General features: G+C 37.6%; 1 protein-coding gene across 2 annotated transcripts in view; it reads right to left on the reverse strand.

Moving 5' to 3' along the window:
- Nucleotides 1–2,855: 2,855 nt before the first annotated feature.
- Nucleotides 2,856–18,702, reverse strand: part of TMEM161B (transmembrane protein 161B) — a 56,679-nt gene continuing 40,832 nt past the window's right edge. For both annotated transcript variants that reach the window (XM_069776701.1, XM_069776700.1), the window contains one exon: nt 2,856–18,058. In XM_069776701.1, coding sequence (XP_069632802.1) covers nt 17,781–18,058 — 278 coding nt within the window. In that variant the 3' untranslated portion in view covers nt 2,856–17,780. The remainder of the gene's footprint in view (nt 18,059–18,702) is intronic.

Consider the following 18,702-nt stretch of genomic DNA (forward strand, 5'->3'; position numbering starts at 1 on the left):
AAAAAAATCCCTTTCCTGTATAGAATCAAATTCAAAAAACTTTGGGGATGAAAAAAAATCTCAGTTATCTTATGCAACGTTGGCTAAGCTATCATAAGCTTTTTTTTTTTTAACATCCACTCCATGAACAAAAAAAATAAACCATGAAGGAGCCGAACGATCTCCAGAGATTTTCCTTCAGTAGTGGAAATGTTTTATGGTTGGGAGAAGATGCACACTTGAAGTATGTTGTGCTGGGTACTGAAAATATGTTAACAAATATGTTAAGCTTAAAATCTTTTTCCTATAACTCACACCACACAGCAGAGAGCAGTATTGAATTGTCTAGGTCAGACATTCTTAACTAGGAAGTTGTGTGAATAGTGGATATCTCCATTTAGCCACTAAACTAAAAGAATATTGATGTGTGGGAGGGGAAATTTCAGAATAAGTCAGAAGAACATGAAAATATATTCAACCTCAATTAAAAAATCAACTACAAAAATCGGAAACTCTTACTTAAAGAAGGATGGGAACAGGATAGTTCGATTTCTGCTCTGAGAAAAGAAAATCAAAGTAAGAAAACATGGGGTTTGCCACAGTTACTCATTTAATTCACAAACATTTTTAGTCCCTTGAATAGAATGGTCTTTTGGCTTTTGGTTTTTTATTCAAACACCACTTGCTCTCATGCTGCTCACTGCCGAAGTATAAATGTATGTTGCCAAGTATATGAGTTTCTGCATACACTGTTATTGCAAAAATCCTCTTCTGTCTCTGACCCTGACAACAGGCCTGAAGAGAGACGTCCTGTTGAAGCTTATTATAATGCAGCTACGCAGTGTGGTGTATAAGCAATCTCACACTTAAAAGATGTGAAACAACAGAGGTGGCTGCAAGGGAGAAAAATGAGTGCCACGCCAGAACTAGAAGCAGCAACTTTTTTTTTTCTTTTTTTTTTTCCCCTTCCTCTTTTCCTCTTTCCTTCTCCACCATGGCCAACTAAAGTAATCAGATAAACTAGGTCAGCACAAATGAACACGGTGAGCCAGCTGCAAACTAAACGGGCAAAACAGCAATGACTAAGATAGCTGGGAGGGCATATGCACCACAGTTCAAATCTCTAGGGAACAGCTTCATGCAGCTCTAATCAATTTTTAAATGTGCTTACTCTTGGTTTTTACAAGTGAGTTTAAAACCAGTATTTCACACTAATTTTGGAATTATATTTTGCATCAAAAGACACAATAAACTAGTCACTAAATTGCAAAAACTTCAATTAAAGTTTCTTCCCTTTTCAAGTTAATCAAAATCCATCCCTTTTGATTCAGCAGGGACTAAGTAAGGATCAGTGCCCAGATTCCCTTACAAACCTTCCACATACACAGTGCGTAAAACGTATACATACATTTATCAGTGAAATACAGGTTAAAAGGAAACTGCAGTCGGAACATGCTAATTCACTCAAAGTACAAGAAAAAAGCACGGGATGAAGCAGGACCAAAACAGGAATCCTGCAGAAGACTGCATAAAAAAGAAAACAGAGGCAAAACTAAGCAAATAACATTCCTCAGGTATCTCAAGAGTTTAAAAGGGAACCACACGTGCTGCAGGAATTAAGAGAACTGAAATAACTCTCGCAAGAATGTGGTGGATCTTGTGCCATGACCCCATCTTTGCGTGGGATATAGGAGGGGAACCTGCTGTATCCCGGATTGCTCCTCATCCTCGGGACAATGTCCAGCCCTCACCTAAGGGGTGACTTTTCATGGGGAAAAATAAAGGAGAATTCAATTTTAAGTTGCACTGTGCCCAACGCTGCTACATCTAAATCCAGTATCAATTTGCTTCCGCTTAGCCAGTTAGATATATGCCCAAGTTTAAAAGTCACCAGTTAGCAAACAAGACCAGGGCCTCCGTACAGATTTAAGAGCTCAGTTTGAGGTAGACAGGCTTGAACACTTTGCCCTGTAAAACTCCCTCTCCATGTTTCTAACCACACAGTGGTCTAATATTTACTCACTAAACAAACTATTTACCTCGCTAATTCAGATTCATTGCAATTTTGTTAGTTCAGCAGCGGAAACTTAATTTTAAAACCCTTTTAATTGAATGACCTGCTAGAAGTATATTAAAGTGATTTCATCATTTTAAAATTTCCTAAAGGAAAGGTCATTTGCATAGTGATCATTTTCAATGCACCAGGTGTAGCCATTTTTCAGCATTCAGCTTCTAACCCTCCCTTCCTCGCTTCCATTTAATTTTACACCAGGTAGCAGACAGGCTAAAGAGACACTGCAACCATGACATCTAGTCAAGTAACTTTAAGATAAGAGTTTAAAACAGAGTTTAAAAGTTAATACTAGATAACTCCACAGCTTTGCCTTACTTTTTCCTGCCTTCACTGCACGAAACCATGTAAGGTCCTCAAAACTGAGTATGCCACAGAAAGACAGGGCTAACTGTTGGGGAGAAAGCCTATGAAAAGCCTCATGGAGGATGGGGTCAAGTGTCTGGGCAAGATTTGCTCACATCCTAAGGACTTTTCTTGTCCCAAAATCCAGGACACTAAGTTTATGGACGCAGACACTTCAGCAGGCGAGTTTAAGCCCACCTTCCTCATCCTCTTCACTTCACCAGTAACTTACCCTCAATGCACTTGTATTCTTCAGTCTCTGATTTTCTTATAACCAAAATATGTCTCCTCAATGGTGCTTCTAAAGTCTGGTATTTTCACACTGATGCTCACACCTGGCATTTTTATTTGAGTATGGAACAATGAAACCATCAGTTAATACATATGTTCAGTCTCTACCAGTTGCACTTTCATCTGCAACAGAACATGCTTTGAAACACATAAGCACCGGCAGACAAAATTTCTTTCAATGTTTTGACAATTTTATTTTTTATTAAGTATATGAAACATTCGTACGTGAAACTCTTAGCATAGCCTTTTTCTCAGATATAATATCCCTCTCCCAGCAAAGAGCTTGTGAAAAATAAACCCCCTACACTTTTATGCAGTTGAATCAAACGAAACAGAAGACAGAAGTGAAAATAGGATTGTAGAGACTTAATAAAATTTGAAGAAAGATATTTTACACAAGCAGCACATGCCCTGACCACTTCAAAATTTACTTCTCGGTATTTCAGAGTGATGTTAACATAACCTAATTTGTTTGTTAAAAAGCAGAAATACTACTAAATCCACTTAAGCAAATAAGCCAACTTTCAGGGCACTTCTTCCTGCCCTGCCAAATACCTGCTCTGTTTAACATAGGTCTGCATCAGAGACATCAACAGCTGACTTTGGGCATATTTATTCCTATTTAATGCCTTCCACAGAAGGCTACTTCCTTCTTTGCTACTGCTCTGCAATGGAGAGATAATACCTACAAGTTTTTTGCGTTGATTGGGAAATTAAGAGAACACATTGCATTAATCAAAATCTAGTAAAAAGAAAAGATCTTCCCACTGAAAGCAATTAGTAATTCTGTAATAAAAATCCTTTTTCTGTGAGTTTAGAATAACTTTGTTTTGTATAGATGCAAACCTCAGAACTTGTGGAGCTGACAGAGATTGGAGGTTTTTACGAAAAGCAGCAAAAGCTGGTCTTGACACCCTTTCTTGAAAGGATAAATTTATGCTGCGGGTGACTTCAGTATGTTTCAACTCTTGCAACAGCTTGTTCTCTAAAATGTATAAGAAAAGTGACTTCTCTAGTGGAGGTAAAGAGAGATGATAAATAATGGTACCATGAAAGGAGAAAAGAAACCAGAGCAAGAAGAAAGCTGGATTTCTTTCATGACCAAACTCAGAACAAAAACAGCCGAACACCACCACAAATAAAAGGAAGATTAAAAAAATCTCCAACAGGCAGACAGGGACAAAACCAAGAAAGCTAATAATATCTAAGGGACAACGGAAATTAGAAGGAAAATTAATAGCTGTCTATTACTTAATAAGGAAATTAAGAAAATAAGCTGCTGGAATGCTCCTTAACTTTTTTATTTATTTTTCACAATGGCAGGCCAGGATACAGAAATGAAAGACTACAGAATATTAAGAAAAGTTAGATGCGTTTAATCAGGAGTGCTTGAGGAAGGTCACTGGAGTACTTACTGCACTGGCCAAAAGCATCACCATACAATTATTGACCAGCCTGTAAAGCTCACAGAAGACAAAAAGTTTCACGGGAATGAAGACAGGGAAATACGACGTCCACCTATAGAAAGTGTGGGGTAATCGGGGTTATTAAACCACCCAAACTTAACTTAAATACCCAGACAAAAACCCCAAACAGATTCCTAATCAATCTGTAAACTCCAAGAGGGTGATGAAATAATGAAAGCTAACACAGATGTGCCAAGGATGGATCGCGTCAAACTAATCGAATTTCCTTCTCTTGCACAAATGGCCTGATGGGGCAGGGGAAAGTAAGAGATGATGTCTTGCCTTTATTAAGGTCTTTGAGGCAATCCAGCAGGAAATTTTCATAAAAAGACTAGAACATATGTAGTAAGAGTATGAAGCATGTACATGCCAGTTAGGACACGACACAGAAGAACTACTATGAGCATTTCACTGTTAGGCAGGGAGTATATAATGGGGGTGGTGGTTATATATAAAAACACATACATGTGAACACATATATAATGCATGTGTCTGCGCACTCCTACGAGGACAATACCCTTCAGTATTTTCCTTAGCATCTTGGGGGTTGGACTAGATGACTAATGGTCCTTTTCAATCCAAACTATTCTACGATTCTATGACTGCATTATCTTAGTATGTTTGCATAGAAAAACATATAATAAGTCTAATGGACACAAGTTACAATTACTTGGAATTTAAAGTAACTTTGACACATTGGAGAAATTTTCTAAAATTAATATTTTTGGGAAAAAAAAGTAACAAAGTGCCAAGTACTACACTTAATAAAGAAGAAAAAAGCATATATACAAAACCAGGAAATATTTTTCTCTTGTACCAGTACGCCATAAAAGGATCTGGGAATTATCAAATATCCAGATAAGAACCAGTGTCACAAAGCTGTTGCAAAACAAGAGGCAGAGTTAATTGTGAGATACATTAACAGGGCTGTCTTATTAACACTTGGGAGGTGATCGCCTGGGAGGTTTGAAAGAACTGGGCTTGCAGTCAAGGGCAGGAGGAAAAAAAGACCAGGAACAGAGTATTAGTCTGAACAAGTATATAAAGGGTGAGTAAATGGCTAAATCTGAAACTACAGATACGTGGGGGAGCGCATGTGTCTGGCGTCCCTCTTTGTGGGTGAGGAGGAGACACAAGCACGGGGCAGGGAGATGGTAAGCCTGTGCCTGGGCTGGCCAAGGGTGAAACCCCCAGGTGGGGAGGCTGCTCCGCTGAAAACAACACCCCTCAGCTAAAAACTGTGCTCTGGAGAGCAGACCCCACCATGAAAATGAACATGTGAAAGAAAAAACAATATATAAGAGTAAAAAAAAATTAACAGAATATAGATGCTACTAAGGGAGGAAGTCTCCAGTTCAGCTGATAGACTTTGATAACAGACAAGGAACCTCTGAATTCCTACTGAAATGTCCTAAACCAACCACAACAGCTTGCTTGAACTACCATCATTGCCCATCTGTTTCTCAAGCAAGGTTCTGATGAAAAGATAGAGTTGCAGGGGGAGAAGGGAGGATATGTCTCCAAAGTAGAGTTTCTTGACAGTAGCACAAGTCTCAATATAGCCACCAAAAGGTTAATAATAGTAATAATCCATAGAGGAAAAGAACAAAATGATTCTTGCCTCCAGGCGTTTAAGAGAAGTGAAACCTTAAATTGCCAGCTCAGGCACAAAGCCAGTGAGTGCAACAGCAAGTCTCCTCCTGCTAACAATTTCTGCTGCTTGGAAAGCCCAAATTTGAAGTAAAATCTAAATGCTAGTTCTTGATCTCTCATCTAGCTGCTTACCTAAGGAACTCATCTGCTCTATTTTTAGCTGAGAAGTAAGAATCATAAAATTGTAGCTTCAGAACTAAAAGTTCAAGTGCTGAAGACTTACACTTCTAACTTTGTAAGACTAATGTTCTGACTCTACTCTTGACACGGAGTTCAATTCGGCATCTTTCAGAAAAATAATTCCAAGAAAAAGTTTTCTTTTCTAAGATATCATTATGCCTCTAGACAGACAGAATGTAACATTTGTATTTCCTTACTTTACGTTTCTTTATTTTCAAATTTACATTACCTTTTTGCTAGATATCAGCAAAACTGTATTTTAAAATCTTTCACCACTTAGAACTTTTTAAAGGCGTTAAAACCTATGCAATATAAAAAATGGCTACACATAGTCTGGGTTATAGAAATTAAGGTTGTGTGTTTCCTCCTAGTCATGTGGCAATCCAGCCACAGCAGTGCCAATCCAAAAGTTCCAAAATTCCAATCTTTAGAATAAAACTGAATTAAATAGTGGTTTATTTGTTTGTCCCCTGGCTCCTTTGCTATCCGTTGATTATCCTTGTATAGAGAGCAGTAACTTGTTCACCCATAGCAGCTTATAGAGAGGATGTCTGAAGACAACCCAGTGGAGAATTCACCACTTCAGGTTGCAATGCAATTAGTGACGCTCTCTGTTAAAACCGCATTTTCTACTATTGTGATTTATCTAGTGTCAGGTTCCAGTCTCTGGTTCCTGTTCTGTCTTCCTGTAAGCTCAGAGTCCTTCTCTGTGCAGTTTTTATTCCACATTAAGGTACTTTAACCTCTGAATCTTCCCTTGATGCTCTGCAGAGTTCTTTTCACATTTCTCACTAGAAGTCATTTTTCTAGTCCTTAAATCCTCCACTGCTTTCCCAGGTTTTCACCTGAAAAACTACGCACAACTCCTCACCCTGTGGTTTTATAGCATTGGTCCTGCTTATCCTACGCTACACAAGACAATCTCCTACTCACCCCTTTTGTGTTTTAGCCTGCATCACATTCATTCCCCGCCTCCCAGGTGGTTTTTAGCAGCGTGTTATCAAACTGCCGAAATCACCATGTTGTGCTTTCCTGTGGCCAGCAAATCCCTGTCCAGATCAACTGCTTTCTGCATTTTTCGTTCTGTAAATTGCAGCCCAAATTCCTTGATATATGACTCTGCTGGGCCCACCCCCTTCCCCCACTTCTGTGAGTTCATGCTCCTTGGGAGATGATAGGAACAGCTTGATCCCACTCCGTGAACAAGAAGACAGGGGAACTGGCACTCTGGACAAGGTACAGATGTTTGGCCTGAAGATTTTGATATTTTACTCTTCTGATCACGCTGATACCAAAACCAGAGTAGGAGTGGATTAGCATGTGCTCACGCAAAGAAGAGAACTGGATTTCAGGACTAAGCCTTGCGGGCATGTCCTATTCCCAGTATAACCCAAATGAATGGGAAGCAACTGGACATCTGTGATCCTAAAAGATCAGATATATCTAACTCCAACTAAGAGCCTGTATTCTTTTAGTTTCTGACATATGGACAACTGCTTCACACTATACCCCATACAACTATAAAAATGAGCATTTCAGGAAATCACAAACATTCCACACTCACTGAAAAACTGCTTTCCAATCTGACAGGTGGAAAGAATATGGCCATGGGTTGGTTACTCAGAATCACTGAAAGTAGGCTGTGAATCTCATAACTCAGAGAGAAGGTTCCTTTATTTTCCTTCCAGCTTTCAAGAGAGACAGAATTATGAAGTGGCTCCACATTTCACGCACTGAGAAAGCCGCCTTTCCCCCAGACCCATTAGGGCTGCACCCCTGGGAAAGCAAAATGCTAACAACCCTCAAAAAACAGTGTTTCAGGGAGGTCTTTGAAGAGATATTATGAGAAGCAGAAAATATTGCAGGATCAACTCCAGAACAAGTATAACAAATTACTTTCTATTTTTTTAATGTAGATTTAGAGGGAAACTGAATATTCCTCCAAAAGAGTGATCTCCCAGTCTCTGCTGCATGCCTTTTGCAGTCTACCAGTTAATAGCCTATTAGGCAGGCAAGCAATAATAATTGTGTAATATCTTCTTTGAAAATTCTTCATAAAATCTGAATCAAAACAGCAACATCTTCATTATTTTCTCAGCCCCGTCTGGACCGGTACCAGATGCTTGCCCTCTTGGCTGCAGTACACTCCCACGCCTTCCTCTACCACAGAACATACTCTGCTAAAATTAACATTTCAAAAAGTTGGATAGTCCCTAGGCTATTACACTGAATCCTGCGTGCTCGCACTTGACAGCAGAGGCCAGCTTCGCTAGTTTTCCTCACTGAAGACCTTTTAAATCAATGGGGCTTTAGAGTGTGAACCTGACAGGTTCAAAAGCAAGACTTCATATAACCCTTGAAATCTAAGGCTCACTTTCATTCCAGGAGCACGCTGCCAAGGCTCTCACAGCAGCAGAGCAGATGAATGTGAAGAGCTGGAAGAGCAGAGCACACACCTTCGTGGCCACCAGGGCTGCGGCTAGCAGAGGGATGGATGCTTTTTTCAGGCAACTGCTCAATTGTCTGAGCTCTCCAGCACTTGGAACACTTCACAGGTAGAAAAGATGCTGTAGTCAACAGCCCAAGTAACCTGACTGTGTTCAGTATGGCTCCAGCCGAAGTCCTTTTGAAGGTTAAACACAACGAACTTTGTAGGGCACAGAAACCTAGCCTAGAAAAAATATTGAGAAGCACCTGCACTGTGGCAGCATCCACTGATTAACTGGAAGTATTGAACTAGCATCAACACATTATCCAAAGTAGAAGCATGGACTATAAAAACCGTTGAGAAGAACCTGCCAGGCTAAACACCTATTCTACTGCAAAGCCTTGGGGATTGTAGAGTCTCAAGGCAGTCTCACGCTTCAGGTTGCATGGAGAAAGCAGAAGGCTGAGATAGCTTCTGAGAGACAAACAAATCTCCCACCGTAGCTCATTACCTTCCTCCTAACCATGATTTTAAACTCACTCTATTATCTGAGACAGGTTGATCACTTTCAGGACGGGGTCCCACAGCCCAGATGCCTTGTGCACTTTCAAATCCCCACCCCAGAAATCAAGACTGGCTCTTCCTAGTCACTATGGGGCATTTTTCCTCTCTGCAACAGGACTGTCCTTTGTAATTGAAGGGGTCTTTGGTACCCCTTTGGTTGTAGGTTAAGAGAGGCTGTTTTCTCAAGGATTTTTTTACTGCTGTAGAACTACCTGAGCAGTTTTGGCATCATTCATCTGTTCGTGTTGCACACATGGAAAGAAAACCCATGCATAGCTAAATATGATATCCCAAAAACCAAATTAAAAAAACCAAAGGTTACAAGACATAATTACTTTAAATATATTCCTTGTCAGTGCTGCTAGGATGAAACAAATCGAAGACACCATGTAATGTGTTTTTAAACACATTACTTCTCTTTTTTTAAGACAGCAAATACAAACCCTTTTTAAGTGGTTTCCTATCAGGAAGGGTGACAGTCAAGAAGAAAGGTGATAAATCCTGTGAGTGTACACGGAAACTCAGAATTTCCTCCACTCACCATGGTGTGCAGCCAATCTTTTCCCCTTAAATTGTTCCCAAATTTTAATTCTGAAACACTCAGAAATGAAAACATTTATATCAAACCTGTACGCCTTTGTGGGTAAACTGCTATTCATGTGAATAAGACATTATCTACATTTATACTAAAAAATTGTTTATTCTGCTGCACCCCAAACAAGGAGGGGATAAATACTCAATTATTTTTAAGAAAGATAAACATTTTAGGCTAGCACAGAAACTGAGAAAAAGTCTGGTTACCACACATTCTTTGGCAAACCTGGAGATTTTGCACAAGCTGATAACAAGTGGGATGTATATTATAGAATAGGGGAAAACAAAAAAATCACACTGATAGACAATAAACATTTATTGATCTTTGGCTTTAGAAATTGTCCTATTTTAGATATGGGAAATACTATATAAAATAATGGAATTTTTTTTTAAACCTAGAGTAAATACTGTAAAACAGTCTATCCTTTTACAGTGCAGAAATGCAAGGCATGCAGAGTACATGTAGGGATACTAAAATACTGTATGAGCATCACTGCAGTAGACCTTAAATGTCTAACATGGATCAACACTTTACAAAGGCAGGCAAGTTGATGGGGCAGTTAATATACAGCAGATATCACAGTTTCTCTTAGATTTGCTGTGGTATTACCATTAGTAACTAATAGATATAAATTTAATTTTAATAATGTGTGCATTACAAAAACAAAGTTAAATTATAACATTTCAACAGAATGAATGGGGAATAAGAAAGTATAATCTTGCTTCACTTTGGAAAATTTACTGATATTAAAGTAATTTAAGCGTTTAGATGACAAACCAATTCTCACTATTTTCACATTAATAAAATGCTGCCTAATACATGGTAACATTAAGCAGGACAAAATCACCTTCTTAAATGCTCTACAGTAAAAAAAAGTAATATAATTTCTTACACATAGTGTAAGAAAACGTTTAGTAAGCTTACTGGAGCAAGTTTTCCAAAACAGCGTACTATATACAGTACAGATTGCTACAGCCACTTTTTAGAGCTAAAAGCTCAAAATGCTTTTATAAGCCTTCCTTAGAGGAAGGCTTCCTTTGGTAGATTTGAATCAACACCATCCCAGCTTACAAGCACTTCACATTTAGAATGCATAATTAACTCAAGAGTAGGCACCTGCTGTTTCCTCACTGTTTAAATTTCCCTGCTGAACCAGACCAGGCAGGTTTCACCTTCAGGTCTTGCCATTCTCGGAGGCGGGGAAGCAGCTGAAAGATAAGGGTGGTTTTGCTATTCAATACCCTAACAGCATTCTACAAAATCGGTACAAGGCGTAACTTGTGCCCTTTCTTTTGGAGCCGCTTTGCTCGGTGCCAGCCAGCATGTTACAAGCCGGCTCTTTTGTACTCTTTCTGCCCCAAATCCAAGTGTATGTGGTCAACTTCAGCCTTTCTGAGCTCAAGCAGAACTACTTACCTGGCTGAAGTCACCTATGTGCCTGCACAGCTGGGGCATAAGTAACACCCAGGGTGTCACTACAAAACTTTACTAATAGTCAACCCTTTCAGGATTGTGTAAGTCCTTTCCCTCAGTCATCGAAAAAGAAAACCCAATGCATAAGTGACAGTGGGGTGTTATATTACCAGTCAGGTAGTGGGTGAAGCTGTTAGATTATCATTAAAGTAACGGGAAGGGAAAAGATTTCTTCAAAATCTTATTTGCCTCCAACGTGTAGTAACCCATAAACACACATGGACATTCTATATGCCAAAAACTGTAAGGAAACAATAATTTTATAGCAAATTCCATTTTAAGGGCTAGCAGTTCTTGCATTTTCTTTCCAAAAGTTAACCGTCTATTATGTAGCAAAATAACTACAAAGGTACATGCAAGAAATTTAAAGCATGTCTTCTAGAGACCGCCCACATTTAGGCACTTGTCTACAGTTTACATAAAGAATGCAATGTTACCGTAGGTTGTTTATTATTTGTAGTAACTGTACCTAAGTATTATCCACAACAACTAAAAAAACCCACCACACCAACAAATGCCCACAAACCCCCAACCCAAAATAAAGCAACTCCCCCCCTTTTCCAACACGTGCTGCACTCTCCTGTTCACAGATCCCGATAAACCTCTAAAGCATAAAGCAAACGAGACAATTTGTTTTGAAAGAGCAGGTAATACAACACCAGTCAGGACAGGTCAATATAACACAACAACCATTTGCCACCATCTTCACTGTGAAACATAACGGTCTTAATACTTGTAAAGCTGCAACTATAAAAATTGTATTTTAACAGTAATTTAGCAGTAAGAGGAAGCTAGAATTTACATAAATAACATCAGAGTCTTTCCCATTTAGCAAATACTGAAATGAAGGGAGAGGAGTCTTCTGTTCTTAGGTTTGTTTTAGAATAGGAAGTATTATGCGCTTTTCACTTAAAAAGACAAAAAAAACTCCCAACTATTAACAGAACAACAACACTGAATTTATGTGTGTTCCCAGCAACAAAGAGATGTATTTAAAGTAAAATATTTACAAGATGTTCCCTGCGCAATTTGTAACAAGTCTACCTTATGAGAAATTTTAGACTTAAATTATTTAATAGCATCTTTACATTAATATTTGCTCACATAAATGGGAAGACTGAAACATTTGACAAAGTTTCCTGCAACTGCTATTACAGAGTATTTCTCCACATGTATTCTTCCTAGAAAACCTTACATAACTGAAAATGTGCAAGATTGTTAACAACAGGACAAAGGAATGATTGAAGACAGTAAAAATAAAAACTGTTTGTTGGCACATCATGACATGGGTATGAACTGTACTTACAAAATAAAATTTTTGGTGCATTTTTTTGTCCTAAGTTTTTATCAAAAATACTATAAATATGCATTCTTGAAGCTTAGAACATATATGGAAAGCAGAATTACAATGAACAGAGGAAAAGAGAACAAGGTTGACTTTAAGCACAAGGTATTTTAAGCCAGGTTTTAAAAAATACTTAGCAGCATCATGAAATAAATAGAAATGGCCTACAACTAAGATGCTTCTAAAAAGCTACTCTTGAAACTCTGAGGTGTTTGTTTGTTTTATAAATAGCAGAGTCACACAGATAGCATGTTGTTGAGAGAAATGCTGCATATCTGAATAAGGATTCTTGACTGATGTGTGATCACATATGGAAAAAGTTTGGTATTTACAGGCGGATTTCACATTTCAATATAAAACTGCATACTTGTTAATACTTCAATCTGGACATCAAGTTTAAAAAAAAATTAGTGTAGAAGTATTTGACTTCTAGTTGCAGGCACTGATATTAATTAAAAAAATGAAAAGATGATCCATGGTACCAGGATTAAAAATAATTTCCATTAAAAACGCCATTGAAATCAAAGTTATAAAAATACATATACACTGGCATGCAAAACAATGTCCAGTGCAGCATTACTCTCCTGGCAGTCCACAGTGAGAGACTTGAAAAAGTTAAGTGCAGCATATACAGATGTCAGTAAAAGCAGCCTTGAAATAACATCTTGGCCTCACGATCTCTCCCACAGAGGAGGAATACCTTTCAGTCTAGCATTAGGAGATTAGACCTGCCACCCATTTCAGTGCATGCACTGCCAGAGCCACAAAGCATGGTAGACCTTCCTAAAGAAGTTGCAAAAAAAATCACTCCGAAGCACAGACTGACTACTCCGCATCAGCTTGCTTAACTAGATCAGACATTTGGCTTCAATACTTGTTGCCCAGATGCTCTTTAGAGTAAGTATCAGTGAGGTCAAAATATTGCTCTTCATTTACCATTTGGGATTTAGGATTTAGGCTGCAAATGCTGAAATTAACAGTCTTATTTACTCGTAATGGTAAACATTCATATTTAATATTTGATTTAGGACACAAGTGACCTGCTGTTGCCTTCCTCTATTAAGATTTTGCTCAGCCACAACAGAAAGGTTCCTCCAAGAGAACACAATTTTCTTTGGCCTCATTTTCATTCAGTGCTTCCATTTTCACCATGTACTTAATTCTTCAGTCTTAACTAAAACATTCTAGTAACTTTCTAGTGACAAAATGAAGTGTGGGGTTAAGTCTAGAATCTTTGTAGCTGACAAGTAAATGCACAACTAGTGTCATATGACACAACATGAAGCATAGCATTTAAAAACTGTATTAAGTCTCTGCAGAAACAAGCTAACATTCTAAAGGAAAACAGGGGCCTTTGAAAATAAAGAGGCATAAGGCCTTTTACCTTGTAGAGCCTTCCAACAGCTTTAAGATTAGATACTATAAATTTTCTATGCGGTAAATCCAAGACCTCTATTACCATTTAGCTGTAGTTACTGTGAAAAAAAGCAAAACTTTTAATTGTTCCTTTGAGGTTAGTTGAAATTTCTGTACTTACTAACCATTTTATACACTGAGTTATGCTACCTAATTGCATGTCCATGCATCTTGGTGGCATTTTTGTTCGTAGAGTTTGACTTTAAAACCCAGGTAAGCACGCATCTCTATTCACACATCCTCCAGTACCTGCAACTCAAAGAAGGTGAAGAACAACTGCCATAGAAATTAATTTTCCAAAGCATGTCCTTCTGTACAAGGATGTTCTCTTATACCGATACTACCTGGTTTTCCCCCCATTACTTTATCTGTTGATTCTTAAGCAAGAGAAGTCTGGAAGAGGGAAAACGTGCAGCTAAAAATACCTCAAAACCTGGCAAATCCTATAGCTTGAGAAGGTATCAAAAGAGGACAGGTGCTGTTGCAGAACATCGCCTGAAAAGTGGAAGAATAGACTTGTTATAATCTATTCTCCTTTTCCTAATCAACTTCTCTAAGCTCAGAAATAGCCCAAGTGTCATGTTTGGACTTCCCTGAACGTACTGGAAGACTTGGATTTATCACTACCTTAATACTTTGCCTAAAGGGACTTCCATAATAAAAGTGCAGTGCTTAAATAATCGTTAACAAATTTGTTTACATGTCAGGTGGAATTCAAAGTTATTTAAACTACTTAAAGGAATTAGTCCTTCAAAAATAGATTAATTTATACCAAAACAATAAAAATCAAAATACAGTCCTGAACTCGTTTAGACCAGTCAGTCCTGTGCAGGGAATGTAGGGAAAAAGCTGTGGATAGGAAAAAGGACTCAAGCTAACAAGTCACATTACTGGAGTGAGAGAGGAAGATCTGAAATGAGGAAGAAAGAAAGAAAGAAACATTGATTCTTTGTCAAAGGCACCTTTCCTTCCAAAATCTCTCAGAAATTAAGTAGGTAGTAGGCAAAAAGCAAGACAAAATGTTTAAGAATCCTGAATAACTACTAACCTTTCAGTCATGCTCTACCTGCTTTTCCACTTCTGCAAGATGCTTTCCTCCCCCCTCGCCCCCCAGGTGCTGATAAAGGTGTCCATGAAAAAAAAGCATTTGCCAGCTCCTGTTTTAAAGAAACTTACTAAAGAAGTGAGCAGATACTCCTTTGAAGTTTACATAATATACATGGAAGTCAGGACTATCAGGGTTGCTATTTTACTTTAAAAGTCACTTTTAAGCATATCAAGTAGCTGTAGGAAGCATTGCTCACAACCATAGCAATATGCTCCCTCTAGTTTCACTGTCACCTCACATTTCAAAGGCATTTATTGCTATATTTTAGTTTTTAATAAGCCTTCTAGACTCATGTAAGGATTAAATGGATCCAAAGTAAGACCATCCCCACTCAGATCAGATTGCTGACCAGAAGGTCAACCATTCAGTTCTGCGGAACGATGAAACAGCAATAGCCAGAAGCGTTGATCTTAATGTTAGCAATATCCAGGTGCCTATTTTTCACTGTGATCAGTGTGATGTCTGGAGAATAAGACAGCATGAGCTCTCACCAAAAGCTCTGTGAAGCTCAGCTACACACACGATCAATTACCTGTTCTGAATGCAATATTATATAACTACGGTTCACTTACGAGCTTTCAGAATAAATACCTACGGCAACAGAAACTGTCACTTAACATTATTTTGAAGTCTTCTTCAGCATCCAAAGTTTATTCCTATGCTTCAGATTGCAGCAATAGGTTATATCTCCTATATAGTGAGCTTCCTGAGCCAAGTTCACTATCAGAATCAAACTGCACTATATTGTTTTATTTTCCTGAATTAAACATTCACATTGGATACCTAACTGTAACTTAAAAACTGGTCTTATTAATTCTATTAGTAGTGATACATCTTGAACTAATAGAAAGTGGGTCCAGTATTGCTGGACCTGTCATATTTTGTAAGATATTTCCTATGAATATTTTGAGATCTGAATCTATGAAGTCAAATATTTTTCTTTAGGCCAATTCACACAGTTAAGTCTTTGTCCCCATTAGTTACGAAAACTTGGCATGAAAAAACAAAGGTTGCAGAACCAGTAGCACTGAAACACTATACTGCAATGAAACCTGTAGAATCATGCAAGGCGTTCTCAGACATCCCAAACACATGCAGTAGGTACTAGCTGGTGTACACAAATGTTTCCCTAGTATCAGTAAATGCAATTTAATAAACAAATAAATAATTTAAAAGGCATTCAACATAGTAAGACTGTTTATCACCAGCTTAAATTCTTGATTTTCTGCATTGTTGACAGTTTGTTTCCCCATATGGTAGGTTTGCTACATATTAAATATTTAGTTAAGCTTTTCCATTTATAAATGCTTATTATATGCCAAAGCTGTACACAAATTCAAGAGAAAAAGAACAGTAACATAAAACCAGCTAGTATTAGTTAAAAAACCCACTGACCTCTGCAAAGTGTAGTATTAACTTTTTAAAAAAGCTGCTGCATATAAATTCCCATTCTTATTTTGCAATTACACAAAACATCTGAAAAACTGTCATTCTACTTTGTTTTGCAATGGTTTTATACTTGGAATCTATCCCTCCATTTAAGCAAAACTTGTAAAGTTAATGCTTTGCTCCTCCTTACTATAGCTGTTTTATTATACAGAAAATCTATTTCTGAAGCAAAGAGATATTAGTTATTACTATATGCCAGGTTAACACAGATTAGAGTGGCAAAAGATGACAATCTGACAGAGCAGAAATTTCAAGATTAACAGTTTAAGTAGATCTTTTCTTCCAAAAGAGCCTAAGTTCTTTAGTATAGCTAAGTACCTTTGAAGAGGCACCAAAAACAAATAGCCCTTTCAACTGAACTTTAAAAAAAAATTTAATTTTCATTTCAAAAGGGATCTTGAAATTACTAGATACACATACATCCCTCTTCCATGGCCCTGTAAGATACATTCAGTAATTTAAAATAAAGATTCCATATTTTATAACTTCATATATATTATATATTTAATATATAATATATATTTATATGTACATTACACTGATACATACACTCTCAGTCAGCAGGATTAAACTTTTTGTTTTGAAATGTTTGATTGGTGTCACTAATCTTCTTTTATTATTCCGTGAATTCAATGGAATTTATCTATTACCTGAAAAGAAGAAATTTAAAAGATCCAAATGGAATCTGTGGATCAATATTAGCACCAATACAGATGGCCATTACTTCAAAATGACTGCAGGGACTGAAATAATATATTTATAATTTTCCTCTTACTGCACAAGCATTCCTGCAAAATATTTAGGCAGCAATACCTGCCAGGTCCATATATCTATTCCTGTTAAATTTAAATTTTATACAACTTTCCTTACTGTAATATACAGTATCTCTTTTGTCCTGTTGGATTATTTCATTTTTCATAGAGAAAAGTGATCGATAGCTATCCAACAGATTTTTTTAAAATCCCCTCTCTCCTTCCATTGTATGGCTCAGTTTCAAGATTTAATTGATAGGCAGCCACCATCACTATAACCAGTACCCTTCTAACACAGTTCAGTCACTGACTGTTGATGCTTAAAACACAAAGTTTTGAGGTTGGCTTGCTGTTTATGGAACCAAGATATTCAGAGGTCGTATCTTTTCAGCACACTCACCACCACCTGCCACACAATAACATCAGTCAGACCCGATACTATAATTCAATTAGTTACCTACCATTTGGGTAACAAAAATTGCAAACCCAGTCACGATTTTAAACATTATAAGAATATTCACCCTGAGAACACAGAGGAAGTGTTTAAAAAAAATTGATATGTTTTCTCTTCATATATAGTTTTCTTCTCTTCTCTTCATCTCCTCTTGGGTAGCTGGGTTTGTATCTAGTATTTGACCTCACACTTGCTTTGTCAGTTGACCTGTTCACGCCACAGTCAGGTACTGGTGATAGAAAAGCCCAAAAAGGCTTGTAGAAAAGAGGCAAGCAGCAATCCACCAGGTGAGGAAAGACAGGAGTCCCCGGAACAGGAGAGGAGTGAAAATATTCTTTAGGTTTCCCAAAGCCATTGTTATTTGTACTACAGTTACTTTCATCTTTCCATCAGCAGGTGGAGACTCAGAATAAACTGAACTGGGAAGCAGACTGTTTTCTACTGGAGTGTCAGAATTCAATTCCGGGTAGATGCCCCAAGAGTAATTACCTGTTAAAAAGAAATGAGCAACAGATTTTTGTATAATTAAATTCAATTTTTGTTATTCCTATCACTCTATAGATCATCATATATATAGTTTTCACACACACACAAAAAAAAAAATTGAAGTTCTTATAACTTAGTAAACACTAACTGTATTCATCTGCATGGCTTCCTGATCATACTAGTAAGCTATTAGGATAGGATTCATCTTACCTTTTGACATCCTAACATCTACCTGTGATACAGTTGCCTTGGGACCCCTGTCAGTGCTGGGTACGATTCATCTCACCAGATGTAGATGTCTACTCCAGAACGGGATGAATCACAGCCTAATAAAGCCTATCTCTTTCCGTTGACATTTTGCAAAAAGAATGCCATGACTGCATGGCAGGCTGTGAAAGACAGCCCTCACAAGAAAGAAAGGAAAAAAAAAAACAACCAAAACCAGAGTGACAGCAGATCTCCCAGTAATGAAATGAACCCCATACCTCACAATTTCCATTCAAAAATCCTACTTAAGATTGAAAAGCTGAAAAAAATTCCTTTAACAGATGCTCATAAGGTTAAATCAACAATGCTTTACACAGATCACTTTTAAAATACTTTTAAAAAGACAAATATTTCAATAGAAGTAAACAGCTTAATTGGTT

The sequence above is a fragment of the Haliaeetus albicilla genome, chromosome Z (assembly GCF_947461875.1).
Source record: "Haliaeetus albicilla chromosome Z, bHalAlb1.1, whole genome shotgun sequence".
In the NCBI taxonomy this organism is placed as follows: domain Eukaryota; kingdom Metazoa; phylum Chordata; class Aves; order Accipitriformes; family Accipitridae; genus Haliaeetus; species Haliaeetus albicilla.